Source organism: Pogonomyrmex barbatus, unplaced genomic scaffold (genome assembly GCF_055798465.1).
Source record: "Pogonomyrmex barbatus isolate J1 unplaced genomic scaffold, ASM5579846v1 scaffold2, whole genome shotgun sequence".
NCBI lineage: Eukaryota > Metazoa > Arthropoda > Insecta > Hymenoptera > Formicidae > Pogonomyrmex > Pogonomyrmex barbatus.
In genome coordinates, this window is record NW_028297116.1 from 3817413 (window position 1) to 3836611 (window position 19199).

The 19199-nt window shown below is 30.2% G+C and overlaps 1 protein-coding gene across 3 annotated transcripts in view; it reads left to right on the forward strand.

Annotated features, from left to right (window-relative positions):
- The first annotated feature begins 2117 nt into the window (after positions 1-2117).
- The window catches only part of dachs (unconventional myosin-IXb-like dachs), a 31070-nt gene continuing 13988 nt past the window's right edge, over positions 2118-19199 (forward strand). For 2 of the 3 annotated variants that reach the window (XM_089076671.1, XM_089076672.1), the window contains exon 1: positions 2118-2454. In XM_089076671.1, the coding sequence (XP_088932797.1) occupies positions 2118-2454 (337 nt within the window). Of the gene's footprint in view, positions 2455-14412; positions 15260-19199 lie in introns of those variants that run through there. The other variant, XM_089076673.1, reaches the window with a different exon arrangement.

Consider the following 19199-nt stretch of genomic DNA (forward strand, 5'->3'; position numbering starts at 1 on the left):
TAATTTCGCATCAATAAATTTTCCTATTAGCAGTCGCTTTTTTAAATTATTGTAGAATCCTTCTATTCTAAAATTGTTGAGATCGAGTTCCTTTATTAGATTTAGATTATCTCTTTTATTCACACTTTTATTCTTATTAATATAAAATATTGTTACGTGTCGCTTCTCAGATGCTTTCTTATTATAAACAGTTGTATAATCACAAAATTACGTATTAAGTAAGAGGAGAAGTCTCAGTTTACAGGAGCACAACTTTTTTAGAATAGAAAGAGGTGCAGAAGTCTGTGTATATTACTCATCGATATTATTCTATATAAAAAAATTCAGTTTTGCAATAATTTTTAGATATAAAATTACTTTTAATATAATAAAATATAAATAATAAAGAAGTTCTTAGTATTGTAAACATCGTACGGATATTTTGATTAATCGTATCAAATTGTCGCTCGTGAAACTCGTTTTATGGGCGAGTGCGCCAAAGCTGATTCCGTCGGCGACAATAAGGTTTATCGGCGATTAAGTGCGATTAATTACGGCTCGACGAGTTTGCATATTAGCCAATCATCGCCGGCTATTGGTATTGAATTGTCGCAATTTTTTCATCGTCAAATCCACGTGTATGTATTATCGTTAATTCATACCATTTATTTTATATTTTAGTTATTACAATCCGACACATTGTTAAAAAATTACGATCTCACAATTTATCTTTATCGAGACATGATAAAATAAGTAAAATTTTGAAGAACAAATTTTTAAGACAAATAGAATATTATCAAGGGAACGCTGAAATGGATAGTCCAATCGGGTCGTCAATGGTGCCACGAAAATGCACGATAATCGCGATGACCGTGGTGGTTTGCGGTATCGTTATTGTGGCCGTCATTGTTGGCCGACACTCTAAAATGGAAATGGTCGTGCTGTTAAATGGTGCCATCGTCTACTGTAATCCCTAGCAATCTAGCGTAAACTCCATAGGCGACATCATTTTAGCCGATCCGTAAATATAAAGTTCCTCGTAAATGTTAAGCTTCTCGTAATTTTTATTATACAACCGATTTTTAAATTGCAACAAATTTAAAACATTAGAACTACGTCTGCTACATTTTTTTTATGTAATATAGATATAAACAAATACATATAAATACAATAAATATAAACAACATTACATTTTCAAAATTTATAATATCTTCCATGATCTAATATATTGCAAGCTTTAAATAATGAATTACTAACGTTTTTTTCAATTTTTTAATAATTTTTTGATAATAAATATTATTATATCAAACAACGACGTATGACTTCCTGTTGTACACTAGCGGAATAGATAGCATGCCGATGGTAGAACCTACGATTGGGTAACAGAACTTTAAGAACTTCCCTGTTCGATATCTCGTGTTCAAGCGAACGGATATCTAACACTACATGGCACTTGAGCCGGGAAAACAACAACTTGCTTCGAGTATCAGTATCTCCTTGACGAGAATATCGAAGCTATCACTATTCAGGATCGATCTTGAGAAGTAGTGAAATCGTTTGCTGAGGATGTCTCGCGTGACCAAATACGAACAAGACGAGGAAAGTCACCAAGTTGCATAAAAAAGCAATCAACCGATCGATCTTTAATGCATGATTGATAATTACAATACTGATTGATGTACAGATAAACATATAAACATATAAAAATAAAAATATATATAAATATATATAAAATACATATAAATATATATATATATATATATAAATATATTTTTAACAAAAATTACATAAATAATTAAGTGGATTTATTTAAAAAAAAATTATAGAATGTAAAATAATGAAATTACAAGACTATATTTATATAGATAAGAAGTTTTTAACAATTTATACAATTAATTTTCTAAAAGATCCATTAAAAAATTTGCGCATTGAAACAATTTCGTACTAATTATATCAAATAGGACGAAGTATATTGATTGAAGGATAGACTAGATATTTTGTGTTATCAAATATTAAAATATTTTTAAAAATTTCTTGTGCAAAAGGATTGTAGCCAGCAGTAATTAAGATATAACAAAAAATGAATTCTCGCGATAATCACGGAAAGAAGAAACATTGAGGCTTCTTACGGGGTTAATATGTGCCTGGGACGAGTGAAAAATCAGAGCAGTGGGACTTACGGTGGCAAGTGCAGCAAGGAAGACTCCATCAGGATTCAAGGTTTCTCCAACCGACCTGAAAGAGATTTTCCCGCGGGAGTGGGTATGCTGCTGCCTGACGAAACCTACGAGGCAAGATCCTCCAACGTCCTGATTGCAGACGTGGACGAAATCGAAGCTGCCAAGACGCTAGCAGCACTCCGCAGGTGCGATGAGTTCCTGAAGAGGCACGGCATCCGGCCGGAGTTCTTTTGCAAGCATCGAGAGCGTCTAGCTCTTCAGGCATGGCTGTTGGAGAGATCTAAGCTTTATTCCGGTAAGTGTTTAAAACAATCTCTCCATATAGAATTTAAGTTTTTTTTATGTAGAAAAGTTTTTTTTTATATATATAGAAATTAGATGAAAGTTGATTTTTTAATTTCCTCTTCTTACACGTCAATCAAAGGCTATTTGGACAATTTTTTATGACATTTGAAACAAATGAAAATTTTTTGACGTATTTCTTACATATTCCATTTAAATGTTAATTTCTTAACAAACTAATTTACCTCGAAATTCATATATTTATATATTCTCGTATATCTTTTTATAATTTTCTTTTATTGTCGCACTTTCTCATTAAGTTTTCCTTAGTACTTTGTATGAGGTTATTAAGACTGCCACGTGCTCTCGCCGAGATCAACAACGACTGTATTATCTTAGGAAGTTGGGAAACGGAGCCACTCGCGCCGTGCTTTCGCAGATTATTCCGTCTATTTCGTTTGTTTACACGCGCGGGATAATTCTCGCCGTCGCCTCTCTTTCTCCCGGGGCGTAACTTTCCTCATGCAACTTGCTCCATTTCCCCTCTACAAATCGCATTGCGGAGCGTCTCGGGCATTATATATACGTACAAGGATACGAGCTGCACGCTCGCTGCCGTTCCTCCTCGCGTTCCGATAAAGGACCGCAACCCGTGAGCATCGCGACGATCTATCCGAAGGATGAAGGATGATGTACAGTGTTCTCCAAAAGTACTAGTCTATCTCTACATTCCAATTACATATACTTTTAACTGTTATTTTAAATATAATTTTTATTAAAAAAAAAAAACAATCTACAAATGTAAGTTAAATAATTTTTTTTTAATAAATAATTGAACTTGACACAAGAACAAATTATTCGGTATTTAGAAAATTTTTTATGTTTACTTTTGTAAGTGCGAAATGATATATTGATAATGATCATATATTAATTACATAATTTTTAATATTAAAATATTTATAATTTTCTAAATTGGCAGACGAATTGTTAAAAGCGAAAAAGAGGAATTTTAAAAAAAAAAATAATAATCTAAAAATTGATGCATTTGATGCTTTTGACACTACATGATATTACACGTGTAGAAAAGAATTATTCGGACATTTATCTATCTCAACTATCGTCGTCAAGAGTTAACAGTCGCGAGACTCTATAGATCCTAAAGTGATCGTAAAGTAGGAGTGAACATTGAATAAACTCTTTTCGAACAATCGAAAAGTATTCTGAATGCACGACATATGCGCGACATCGGCCGGCACATACGCAGATGCAGATGCAACGAGGTACGCTCTTAGCCTAACATCCAGAACTGGCAGATAGACTTCGCAATAAATCAACGGGCAACCTAATTAGCAGGCGAACCCTATAATAGGATTCATTACGATCGAATCACCGCTAATTACGTGAAATGTATCACCAAATCTTTACACTAATAGATTTAATTCGGATTTATCGAGAGACAAATTTCAACAAGTTATACCACCAATTTTTATTTTAAAACTTTATTAATACGATTGCTTTTTCACGCAAATCACGAGAAATTTGACATAATATGACATAATATGACAAATTTATTAGTAGCACGCTCGTCAAGTCTGAAATAAAAAGCGTAGCTTAAGAGCGCTTTGAAATTCATAAACGGAGTCTCATGAACGCCGCAATAACTGCGCCGTATTATCGCTTAGTACATCTATGTAAGAACACGAGCACGGCGGGAATTAGCGATTAATTGCTAAATACATGACCGGCGCATGTAAACCGTCGCACATACCAGTTTACAATACGCCATGACTCGATAATAGTGCTTTAATACTATAACTAGTATTATATGATCGCGTGCAATTTACAATCTATTTCAATTCATGACGATGTCTCACATTTCTTAATTATATTACTAAAAATCAATTGCCGAATTATGCTTTTCTTCTAAATAATACGTGTACAAAAATAATTCTTTTATATTTACAACTTCTGAATAACAGAATTAATATAAATAAATTAATTATTCACTAAATCTAAAAACTTCTTTCTATGTTTTGCCTTTTCTTGCAATTATGGTTTTAAACGAATTGACGATCAACAATAAAGTTTAATCGTTATTGAAATCTTTTATATAAAAGATTTTATGTACTATTTTAATTACAAGAAGGCTCTCTTCATTTTTTATTTACGGACGATTTACGAACACCTACCATTGCAAAGTAAGAAGTTAAATAACATATTAATGTAAATATTGCAATTAATTCTTTATCTGTAATCGCAATACTTCCAACTTTTTTGATAAATTGTCAAAGGAATAAGCAATTTATTAGTTTCTGTTATACAGATAAACAATAATGTACATCGGAAAATCCGATTAATGATATACATTGGGGAATAATTAAGGATTAAAGGACAAATTCATGTAGAATTATAGGAAATTAGTATCATAATTTATTCAAAAGTTACTGGAATTAAAATATTTGAGATCCAACTAAATAAACTAATAATTTGTTTCTAAATTTCAGCAAATAAAAAATTTAACAATTTGTGGATAAAACTTTTGTAATAAAAAAGAAAATTGATTTAATTATCCGATTTAAAAGTAACAATTTAGAAACAATGAATTTTAAATTATATTAACTTTTCGTCTCTTATGTTAAAAATGTATGATAGCTTTATTAGAACGTTGATATGATTTTCATACAAAATATACGCAAATGGTAGAAAGTATTAGAAACAATTCTGACCTAATTACTCCGGTCTTCCATTTACTGTATAGGGAGATCCAGAGTGGGGGGGATGGAAATTTTATCGGGATTTATTAGCCGCGGGGAAATCGACTAGGGGTTCGTAATGACCGAGGCATTACTAATGGGGCGAGGAGGAGGAAGGAGGCAAAAAAGGGCGGAACTGCCTGCCAACGTAACAACGCTGCTGATGCAAAAGCGAACAAAATGCCGTCAGGTGTTGCCCCCATAAATCACTGCGTACGTACGTACCACCTTCCTTTCGGTCTTCGTCGCGCCGCTCCGATGCATTCGATAAATAAAACATGCGGCGTGAAAAGGTCCGCAAGGTGTATCGATTGGTTCTATCAGATAAATGTTGTATAATGAGGCGCATTACTTCTATTTTGGAAAAGACCATTTCTTCACAAACATTCATTTTCTCAAGAAGTAGAGCACTATGTACTACTCTTGATATTATTTTTAAAAAACTTTCTGAGATATGCAAGATGCAGTTTACATTTTTTAACAATAACGCGGTACCAAAAATCATAGTATTATTCTTCTTAAAGTTCTCCAGAAACTTTTATGAAACATGTCTCAATTGTAATCCTCTCATAAACATTAAATAATGCCGTGTATTACTTTTATGAAGAAAAAAAGAAACGTCCTTTTTTTTCCACAGAATAAAATTTAAATGGAGACATTTTCCATTTCTACAGATTTTTTTCCTAGAACTGATCGTTCTCGGCTACCTCTTCACGTACGAGGACATTTTAATCAATCGCGGAATCGCGTGAGAAACGAAATGTGCCGAGAAACTTTGGCACCAGGTTAATTACTGGTGGCTAACAATGGCACAATAATTAACAATTACACGGTTTGATAATTATATGCAATCGGACTGAATTATCGTCACTTGTTCGTATACGTTAGTGTGTGCGTGTTTCACAGCACCTGTCAGCATAGATAATGTAGAAAACGACAAGTATATTCTCGACATCCAAGGCTTACGGCCAAGAACCAACGAAGATTCTATCAGTTTTAGCTCTACATTACAGATGTATAAATTCCGAAAAGAAAAAGATTGCGAATAAAAAATTTTTAAAAAAATAAAATTGCAAAATAACAAAATAATAATACAAAAAAAAAAAAAAAAAAAAAACTGAAATAAGATCTACTAATTTTCAAAATGGCTTTATCTCTCGCATTATATTTGGTACATTGTACTACACGCCGTGTCTTCATTCGAGATTTAAAAGTACTAAAATGCATGAATCTATCGATCATAGATGGCAGGTATTCAGTTCTCCTGTGAGTCTGGTATCTTAAGTCTGCCAATTTAACTTCGTCTATGAAACCGGCATGCCTTCTTTTTGCTAGTAGCACAGCAGGTCTCGCAAAAACCGCGCCGGATCCTGATGCAAATTTATGTTAACAGCGCCGGCGAGTGTCTCTCTCTCTCTCTCTCTCTCTCATATATTTACAACCCCGTCGCGAATAGAAAACGCAATGGGCGCTGTGCAGCCAGATCCAACACAGTGTGTGAGCAGCATGTATATATTTTACATACAAATGCAATTAAAATCGTTATAATTAAATACGGTTTGTAATTGTGTTTATAAACAGAAACTTCCACGCTTTATCTAATCCGAATATTATCTTACCGAGCAAACAAATTTACATGTATAAAACATGCATGCACGTGCTTACATGACTAGCAGAGGCGAGAAAATCATTATTGAAGCAAGTTAAAAGAACGAGCTTTGATGTGAGTTTCTTGCAGGCGCGCGACGTACTGTATCGTCTTATCCTCTCGTCTCCACTCAGTTTAATTAAATTCCCGGAGAAACGGTGGCTCTTCATCCCTTCATTACCTCCCCGCGGGCACCCTTTTTTTTGTGCACCCGTGCCGACGCGAAGACGCATGCACGTACACGAATGCACGCACTCACCTTCGCTTTACTAATTGACGGATGAATTAATTAGCACAAATGATCGATCGTGCCCGCCCATCGCTGGATTTATTTTCTATCGAGACATACAACGATACGAAGTGTCAAAGCGAGATTATTGGATACTTGGATCTTCGGAGTACCTATAATTTACTGCAATATCAAAATTAATTAAAACAAGAATAAGAATTAAAGATATTATTGTTGTAAAAAATACTATTTCAATATAATTAAAAAAAAATAATATTTTTTATATTTGCTCTTTAATGTTTCAAATGTTTGTAATTTTTGTACATTTTTATTGTAAATTTAATTATTTCCATATTGATTTCCTGCACTAATTTTATAAATTAATCAACTATTTTTCTTACTTGCTAATTTAGATTCATAATAATTATTTTATATTGATTTTTAAATTATTATAATATCAAAATAAGCTGTTATAGAAATAGGTAAAGAGAAAGAAAAGAAAAGGAATAAATAAAAATAAATAATAAAAGTAAATAAATAAAAACAAATAAATAAAAAATTTATGTATAACAGAAAGCGTTTAAGGATTCGTAGAAAATTTATAGATTATATATTTTTAGAGTTTATAATTAAGAGTTTATAATTAAAGATTCTTAAATCACGCAGCTGTCAGATCAATGATATATCTTGTTAGTGCAGTAACGAGATGTCAATGATCGCACAACGTCGTGAGTAGATAATTAAAGGAAGGATAACGTAAAAAATAAGATATAATTAAGACCAGTTTCTTAATATGAATAAATGAGAAAGCTCAAAGCATTTGCCTCAATTAAATTATTTTAAAAGACTAAATTATTTATTTGATCAATTTCATGTTACTATTTAGTAAGTTTAATTTTATTAATTTGATTTATATTAGATTTTAATTTACAGCTATTTATTTTATAAAGAAAATTGATCATATAACAAATATTAACAGGCATTATTTAAATAAAATCTTAATAAAAATAAAAATTTAAGTATTAATTAAGCATTAAAAAAGCATTACTCAAAACCTTGCTAATATGAGAGAAAATCTCTGGAATGCTATTTTTATTTTATTTTTTTCGATATAAATATATTTACTTGTCACATATTTTAGATTCAACGTAATAGGAATTCTAAATTAATTCGGTATTGTGGTCTTCGTAGTCATGAAAAGGATGCAGCAAACGCATGTAACATTACAATAGTGATTTATATCCGTGCACCAGCAGTTAAGAGTCAGCACCATTTGTGGAGTCAGCAGTCTACTTAGAAGTAATAAGACGTGCCGTGAGAACGTGACACGTTTCGTTATTGCGCGCTGATCGCTTTTGTACTCTGCGCGTATTAATCAATATTAATACCCAATCTCAAACAGAATAATAATCTATTACAGTCATAAATCTCAGACTCTTCGAATTTCTTTAAGAAATCTGAGTTCGAAGCTTGATTTGTAATTGATGACATTATAAATTTCAAGCATTTCTTATCAAATTAAAAGCAAGATAAATAATACGTTATAAAACAAAATTTTGTTCCATTTATTATTTATTGGACATAATATATTTTCAAATTTGTAAAAAAAAAAGGAAAAAATAAAATTTATATTTGCTATTTATAAATTTTTTGTTCCTAAATTAATAACATTGTTAAAAATCTTAATGTTTGTCGCTATTTTTATTGCACTATAACTCTCGCTATTCTCTTCCTCTACTTTTTCAAGCAAATAAACGCTTGCGAATCGCCATAAGTTTTCACAGTGGTCTTCGTAGTACACGAAAAGCATCGTGTTGTATTGCCCGATAAAAGTGTCTCTAAAACCAGTGGCCATTGTTGCGTGGCACACTAAAAGCAGAGCCACATATCGAGGGAATGCTTTCACGTAGAAGAGCAGTGAAAAGTCAGCCGATTATTCTTGATTATGAGGAGCTTCATTCCTTCGAATTCTACGTGTTCCATTATCACCTTTAACGCAAAATATCTTTTATTATCCAACTTCATGACGTGCTTTGTCTTCCTATTTCTTTAAATCTTTTTATAATCTTCTCAACTTTTATTATATAATAAATAACAACGTAATTTGAATCTTTTTTTTTTTTTTAGACAAAAAAGATTTCTGTTTCCTCTCTCTTTCTCTATATCGTCCCATATAATGTCATATTTGCCACGCACATAATCTTGAAATCCACGTCGCCAGAAATCATTCAGATGACTGCGTCGGATCCTGCCACCATTTATTCTATCCATAGAGGCGCATCGATGTTATGCGGTTATGCGAATCTCATTTTCTACTATGGCTGCCGTAGCTTCTTCTCCGGACGAGATAAGCCGTGTATCCGTGTTGGAACTTAAAGGATACGGCTGCGTGTCTTTGAAAGAAGTGCGGGAGGCCACAGATAAGCCTCGATGTTTTCTGAAGTAATGTTCGTCATAATATTAATAATGCATCCCATCGCCGTGTTTCTCAATATAAGCTTCAATCGTTTTTTTATAATCCAATATCGTACACTAAAATAGAGACGACCTCTTTGTTTTCCTATTATTTCAATCAATAAGTCTTTTTAACCTAATATTTAAATATTTCAATCGTTTAATAAAGGTTTGCTGTTTGTTTATATACAGAATGTGAGTAATAGAAAAGATACAATAAATTTTACAACTTTAAAATATATATTTTAAACATATATATTTAATTTTAAGTTTAACAAATTTCTAATTATATTTAATTTTTAAATTCTATTTAGAATTTTTAACATGATAACTTTTTAATATTAAAATTAACTTTTAAAGACTTCTACTATATAATAACAATTAATTAGGCCTTTAAAATCCGTCATACTTTAATAGATTATGTATCGTAATAGATTTGATGGATCTTCAAATTCCACTAATTAACTAATTAAAGTTTAAAAATATATTCTATAAGTAAGTTGCGGCAAACAATTTCTCGTAACTCGATCAGTGCGTATATACATGATGTGTGTGTATGTGACATGTGATCGAGACGTGTCTCTTCGTCACTAGGATAATCTTTTAAGATCTGCTGAACCAACCGATCGGGTTTCACAGCTTTTCAATATGTAATGGGGCGAACAAATTATATCGCGCCGTGTCTAGCACGCGGATGACGTCGAATGATGGATCACTCGGATTTTTGATTTTAACCATGTAAAGAAAACTCCAAGGTCATTATGTTAAAATTTTTGCCTTTAGGTAAGCTTGAAAAATTGCAGTTGAAATCAAAAACATTTTATAACTTTAGTTTTTAAATACGGATTAATATAACGCGTTTTGGATAAAACATACATTTAAAAGTTAGTCCGAAATTAACTCTTGAATGATGTATATACATATAAAAAGTTAGAGGAGACGGAAAGAAGTTTATACACATAGCAATACAGAATTAAAAAAAAAATAAAATCGTAACAAAAGTTTAAATAAAATATGATTTATCTTTAATATAAAATAAATTTAATTTTACATATCAATAATATGGTTTTTGCACGCGTTTATACTATATAATAAAATTATATTATAAATGCATATCATAGAAAAAGAAAAAATATTGAAATTATCATCGTTACACAAACCTATTTGCTGTATAGATTAATATTATTTCTATTTATATATATTCAATCAAAAATTCAATAACACATGGCTTTATAATGATGTGGAGAAAAAACAAATAATAGAAGAGGGATGAAAGAAATAGAATGGAACCAGCATAATGTCTATGTCAAGTGAAAGTAAAAAAAAAGACAGAAAGAAGATAAAAGATCTCAAAGAAACAAAAAGAAAAAGAACGAAAGTATTTGAAACTAGAGTCCTTTACTGAAAATGGAAACAGAAGATATAAGCTTTTGAAAAGAGAAAAATAGAAAAAGAAGAATGAAATGGAGAAAGAAATAATTTAAAAAAATAAGATGTGCAAAAATTATTTTGGAATTCATTGTTTTTATACATTTGCAACATCATTAAATTTTTAATCTCTAAAATTTGTCATTTTTATTTTTGAGAACACATGTATAAGATTCAAATGTGTTCTATTTTTAAAGATTTCAAAATTGTCAGATTCTTATCTTTAGACTCTTTTATGTAGACTTTTAAAGATTTAAATTTTGAGAAGTTCTTATCCTTAATGATCTGAGGAACATGTGATTTACGACTTTTTGATTAAATTTTTCTTTGTTTAAATATCTGAAAATTTAAATGATATTGAAAATTATTAGTTATGATAATAATTGTGTAAGAACTTCTTCAAGAACTATTCCTTTTGTTGATTGCGTGGGATTCTGAACAGCAGATCCGAAACGAAGAAAGACAAAGAAAAGAAGATAAAAACGTATCTGGTCCAATGTCAGCTGCTGACGAATGGGCCCATGAGCTTCCTCAAGGCCTCACGAATCCACAATATCCTTTTGTCTCATTCGTTTCAACTCACTGTGAATGCAAGTTCATATTCTTCAATCATCAGATTTTTCCCAATTTCTGTTATTAACTTCCATTGATGTATTGTATATTTTATTTTGGACAAGAAAAAAGAATAAACTATATTGTTTGTATTAGTACTCTTAACTCTTATAATAGTTAAAATATCTTACATTTATAATTCAAAATGTTGCTGCCTAATTAGTATGGTAAGAGATTAGAGCATTGAATTTGCAAAATGTTTACATCTTAAAATCTTTTAAAATCAATTTAAATGACAGATTATTTCGAAACAAGTAATTATCTTGAAAAGAAGTCAATTAGAAAAAATATTTTGGATACGCTCTAACTTGTTTTCTTTTTCATAAAAAAATCGTTATTTTCAATATATATATATATATATATATATATATATATATATATATATATATGTATATGTTTTATTTCACGCATACATATTGATAGCTCATACATATACCGATCTGTAAAGTATCTGTAAAGTTATCCCAAGTTTCTTTTAAAGAACTTTACAGATCGGTAATACATCACTCGAGCAAAGAACAGATTTCTGAAGATTGTACTTTAAAGATCGGTACAATATCAAACGAAGCAGAGTCACGATCTTCGGATCGTTTCACCAGATTGTGCTAGCAGTCCGATGAGTCTGTTGAAGATATATCGTCGCCTGTTTTATCGACACGAAGTTAGCGTGAATCGAACCTATGAAAGGCCCCATGGGCCTGTTTTTCAGTCTGTCTTGTTCACATCGAAACCGGTTTTCTACAGAGAGATTTGAATTTCGCTGCAAAGAACGAATCCTCTTCCTGTCGGTCGCCTTTCTCCTCTGGTCAAGAAGCTATGTCTTAAATCAGTTCATCAGAAATATTCAACATTATCTCAATTCATCACTTTATAATATTTAGTTATAACAGTTATAATATTTTCATATTCTTTCTCTTTATGTAATGGAATCTATATATTTTAATTATTATAACACATTGGGATAAACTTTCAAATTTTGTATATTGTGAAATAGATTTTGTACCTACGATTTATTTATATTTAAAATATTCAAATTGTCGAGGACAAAATATATGATGAAATATATAAAGTTTCAACTTTTAATCTTGTTAAATACATTTTATTATCGAAATTCTATTTGAACAATTTATATCTTTTCTGACAAGAGATAACAAGAAATTTAATCTAAGTCTATCAAAATTTAGAGATATAATTACAAATTTAATTTTTAAAAAAATTTTTAATAATAGAATAATTTAGAAAATTTTAAATTTATCATTTAAACTATAAAGCATTAGATATAATTATTTGATATTATCTTATATATTAATGTTATACAACAAGTACAATATTAAAAATAATTAAAAATTAAAAAATAAATTGCTAATTGCTTTTAATGAACAAGATTTGTTTATATTAAATCAGCAATATTTGCCGATTCTCTTATCGTTTTTATAATAAGCAAGTTAAACGAAGTTAACTTCTCACACGTTCATCGATAGCGAGTGTAATTGGTGGTAGGGATTCACTCATAGTGGTCGTCGGCCCCTGTCAGAGCCTTCCTCCCTCCGTGATGCCACTTGCAAAGCCTTTCCCCCGTTTACATCACATTGAGTGGGGAGGAACAGGCTTATTGCGCGAGAAGTGGGGAAGCTAGGCCCAGAAGAAGATAAGGAGCAAGCGAAGGAAGAAGAGAAGAAGAAATAGAGTGAGAAAGCTCTCTCACGACGACGATGTTGCATTGTTTACGACAGGGTAAGCCCACTGCGGCACAGCCATGTTGGATTCCTTCCCCGGCTGTAGATCAAAATTATAAGGCGGAACGCGCCGCGGAACGTCCGCGCGAGATCGTCTTGAGTGTGTCACGAATCTTCTTCCTTTGCTTTTCTCTCTTTTCGTCGCTCCAACGAAAAAGGGAGCAAGGGCGCTTCGAGAATGCCACGAAGATCGATCGCTTCGTTTGTCCTTTCTTTTTCGACCGCCCGGCAAACGAGAGCGCGAACCTTCTTCAGGCTCGTGTCTCTCTTCAGCTACCTTGCGAGCAGCCATTCATTGGGTAGATAGGTCAGGTGACATGTATCGCGTGTCGCGCTCATCGAGCAGCTCAATGGTTGCTTGTCAGTGGATGAACGCTTACCAGCAACAAGTGACTTTGGAGTGGTGGATATAGGAAATATGCCTGTATTTCTTTAAACAGAGCGAGAAAGATATTTCGAATTTATATAGAAAGGAATTTAGTAAAACACATTTAGTAGCTGAAAATATAAATTATATCACACACGCACGCATGCATCTTTAATTATAAATATTTTATATATCAAAATTTTCCAGTAACTCTTCCCTGAATATTGGATAGTATATCATGAACATAATACATATGTGATGTATCATTATCTATTTTATTTATGATTTTTCAACAAAATTATTTAATAATTATTCAATTTTAAATATTACTTGCTTATCATACTGATTATCTCTGCGTCTTACTTATCTTTTATATTTAAATATTACTGTAAAGCATAATAAAGTATAATACAGCTATGATATATATATACATATATATATATATATATACACGTAATTATTTCTAACTTTTTATTTAAATTTTCAAAATTGTAGTATTATGTCTTCATTTTATTATTACTATTTGGCAGATTGTTGAGCAAGTATAATAATTATATGAGCTATTAACTCAACTATTTGTATCAAGGTTTTAAATTCCGTATTAAATTCTGCTTTACGATACTCAGTTCCCGTTTGAAGATTCATCGAGTAGATCAGCAAGGATCGCACGATAAACCGCAGTGAGTCGTGGAGGTCGAGAGAGCTGCCTAAGGTGAGTCTAGGGCCGCAGCCATTTTTCCACAGCCTCATGCGAAGCGGTCCAGTCAGAGACCAGTCCTCCTCCCCCCCCCCTCTCTCTCTCTCTCTCTTGCTTGTTCGTTTTCTCGCTCTCTCCCCCTTCCTCCAAGTCCACTCGGCAGATATCCTGAACCCCGGCATGTCCGTAGTGCCTTCCACCTAACTACCTGAGAACTAGGTAAGCTTTGCAGCTCTTACCTGTTGGAGTTATGGCGAAGACACTTTAAGAGAAATAAGGCCCAGAAGGTGGGTCTCAGGCAACAATGACGCCCAGTTGAACGCGACGGCTCTCTTCGCGTGTCCAAAAGTGCACGAGCTATTTAACAGAGTTTACATTCGTAAAAATTTGTTTCGATATCAATATATCGACCTGGATTTATTACACACGCTGTCTATAGATCTGGTTATCGTAATATCATTGTCTCGATCTTTAAGCATTAAGAATTTAATTTGCAGCCCTATTTATGCAAAATATGTTACGTGGAGCATTTTAATGCTTAAGCTCTAGTGTATAAATTCTTGGATCAAAAAAAATCGACGTTTTGTGATACAATGTGACGTAAATTTAAGTGATTTTCAACTCTGAAAAATTTTGAGTGTGAAAATGTGCGAGTGTGGTGACGAGTGTTCCGAGGACACGAAGACGCGGGAACTTCAAGATGTCCTATCTCATTAGATCTAAAGAAATGTTCGATTGAGCAAATCTAAGACGAAGCCTTAGTGAGAAAAATTCTGGACGAGATTAAGATTCGAACGCCTGAGATGGCTACCCTCGGTCTCTCCAAAGTCTTCATATTGGACAAGTATTTTACTGAGCTACAGAAGTTCTGGGAAACCGAAAAGAAGCTACAAGGTACAAAATTGCAAAACTGCATCCTCTTGTTAATCTTAATAATCTAAAACATTTTTCTTGATTACTGAAATTTTTAATCTTAAAATATTTTAAAAGTAATTTTGTTTTTTTTTTTCTTAGAACTAATCTAAACTATTTAATTAAACTTTCAATGCAGTTTTCGTATATTTGCATTTTAATTTATTTAATTTGTATACATAATTATATTATCCCAATACGTTTTAAAGTTTACAATTTCTATAGAATAAAGTATATCCATTCATATCTATTAATTTTTGAAATCTTTATCTTCATCAAATTTTATTTTTAAATTTTCAAATCTTCTTTATCCTCTTATATTCACTAATACGTATTTCATTTCTATAATTTAAAAAGTTTCTAGACAAAATTTTACATCTTTACATCTAATAATTTATAGTTTTCGAACATATAATTATATCTTGAATTCTTAATTTCTTAAAATATTATATATTATACATTTAAAAATTATTTTTTATGTATATACCTAAACATTTATATATACATTATATATATATGTACGTATACATGTGTATATATGTAATATATAAAATACAATACTTAAGTTTTACATATAAAAAAAATATGAGAAGGCTTAATCCAAAGCTAACAAATTTTTCTCAAAAACATAAGTAAACATAAAGTATTTTTACAGATTAATGTAAGCTGTAATAATTGAAGTTTTAATTTCTCCTATTATAAATATAAAAAATAACATTTGATTGACAAAGTGTTTTTATTTAATAATAAAAATTTATAGGATGTTTAATTATAAACCGTTAGATTTTAACTATGCAAGCAATAAGTTTCGAAGCACTTGCTACGACTCTACCATGCTGAAAATGAAGAGTTGTATAGTGGTCGTTATAAAAGTTGCCTACGCTTTACAGTTAAAGTAATACAGTTTCTTTATATCTTCGCGGCTGTTCTTCCTTGATTACCTTCCAACATTCTTAACTGTATTCAGAAATTAAAGTTTCTTATAAAAAATTTATATGACGCCAGAAATAAAAAATTTGTATCATTAGATAATCATAAATATTTATATTTATGCAATTTCGTCATTCTATACCTTTTGAATTGCGATTAATTATTTTTCATCAGCAAAATATTTAAGCATTTATCGTTATTTATATAAAATTAAAATGATAACTTTATCAACTTATTTAAAATAGAAAGAAAAAATAAAATTTTATTCTGTGTATAATTTTAAATATAATTTGAGAAAATTCAAATTAAAAAAATGTTTAAACTTAAATATTAATTTTGAAAAGTATTTACTACTTAATTTTATTTTTATTATCTAAATTATTTATCAGTTTAATTTAAGAAAAATTATTTATTTTATCAAATATCTTGTATTTGTAATTCTAAGTAGATTTCTATCTTATTTCTGCCTAAAATCTTTTTTCATATATCTATTTTATAGATTATCTGAACAGTTAAACAATGACAATATTAATGCTCAAATATATATGTATAATTATATATATGTATAAGCTTTTAAATTTTAACCATCTACTAAATATATTGAGATAAAAGTTTTGAAAAAATAAAATACGCCACAAAATCAAGATAACTTTTTTATTTGATTGTTTCCCAACTAGGAAAGCATCATTATTCTACAGTCTAAGACATCCTCATAGCTATTGTTTCATTATAGCGCGTCCTTCACAATTACGGGTTTCTCTAGTAATTAGGTAGATAGAATGAGAAGATGAGATATAATTAGAATACCTTCTACTTCTTTGTTATTAATTTCGAGCAAGAAAAATTGCATAAAACTGATAAATAATTTAATTATGTGCACTATGCATAATAAGATTGTAATTATTAATTATAATTATGTTATAAAATATAATTATAATTAAATATGTATAGAAAATTTGTAATACTCATAATATTTTAGCTTTATTTTAAATTTTAAAATATTATTTATATTCTCCATTACGCGCACATTAATTAACTTTATAAGTAATTAGTCTTAAAAATTAATTTTACAATTTTATATTTTACTTTTTTTAATATTTTTTAACTAAGTAAATCTGTATACAATTTATACATTTATCAGGAAAGGTATTTTAATTAATAATTTTGTAAAAATTAAAAAATGTTTTAATTAGTCGATTAATTATTATATATATTTGAATAATTATATAAATATTACAATATTAAAAAACAAACACTTTTTGTTATGATCTGTAGTAACAAAGAAAAGATCTTTTCTCGCTGAGATTTAATGATGCAATGGTCTAAATTGGTATACCCAGATGCAACTGTTCAGTTCCATACGCTAAAAGCGCACGTGTGCGTAAAAACATGAAAGCAAATAATACGTATACTCATATAGATATCGCGTTACACATTTGTGTACTTATTAAGAATTCAGAATCAAAGCAATACAAATATGCTTGGTAAACAGATTACATTATAATTTCTAATGTTCTTTCCTAATATATTCTTAAAATCTTTTTATTATGAAATATATAATGAAGATAAAGAATGTTAGAAAACTGCAAGATATATTAGAATAAAAAAAAAACATGAATTTTATCATATATATATATATATATATATATATATATATGATAAAATTATACTCACTTATACTCACAGAAAAATTAAAAGTTGTAATAACGAATACAGATTAATTACTTAAATGTTACTTGATAGAATTTATTAGTGGAGAAATTAAATGCGGATTCGATACAAATTGCATATATATATATATATATATATATATATGCAATTTATGTATATTCCAGATGGGACTTCTTGTTTTGATAATGTTCAAGGTCATTACGTTTATTGCCACTTCGCGGAGCTACATTTGCAAAGTTCCATGGCAAATTGGCATCGTGGGAAATTACCATTTTATCAAGACCCGACACATGGATCTGACAGTCGCTTATTTATCCTATATATTATATATCCTATATATTCTATAGTATAATAACATTTCATTCTGTAGAAATGTTATTTAGATTTTGAAAATTATTTGTATTCTCCAATAGTCTTTGTTTATTTTCTATAGTACTTGCGAATGCAATTTGTGACATGAAATCATATTTTGATGTATTTTTATTAAGTCCAGCTACGATTAAATTTATGCAAAAGATTAATTTCTCTTTGCAATTATTGTACTGTCTTATCGAAAATTATATTAATTCTTATTTAATTTATATTTTAAAAATATTATGAAAAGGTTTACACATATTTTATTCTGAAATTTATTTTATGTGGAATAATTTTATATTTGAAGAGGATATAGAAGAGATGCAAAATGCAATGTATTTTCGTGTTTAATTTGATTAAAGTTTTATCATGAAAATGAAAACAAACTATTGCGAATTTTCTAGAAAAAATAATCGTCGACCAAATTTATAAATGGATCACGCGTTAAGATAAGCCCCCGCGCCTAATTACGAATTAAGTTTCGACATACGTGCGAGCGTCGCCATTAATTTCGCCGCAATTCGGTAATCTGCGCGTACAAGAGAGGAATGCAGAATACCTGCTACGATTAATTTGTCCCTTTCGTTATCTCTTTACCTGTGCCAAACCATAACGGTGCACTTAGGATAATACTACGTTTCTCTTTTCCTTATCTTTTTCTTCTATTGCCTCAAGATTTCCTTATCTGTCAGATTCTTTAAAGCCAGCTCTATTTCTTGTACTTTGAAGTATACTACATATTTTCAGATTTTTAAATTTTGATATCTATAACTTAGACTTTCTATAACAATGATTTATTGATATTTATTGTTATTGATAATTTTATTTATTTAATTTTAACTAATATTTTAAATTTAATTTTGCATACATATGTTTAAACGCTATAATGCTTAATACTCTTTTATAATATAAAAAAGCCATGAAAATTTAAATAGAAAATATATTTCTACAAACAAAAATATAACTT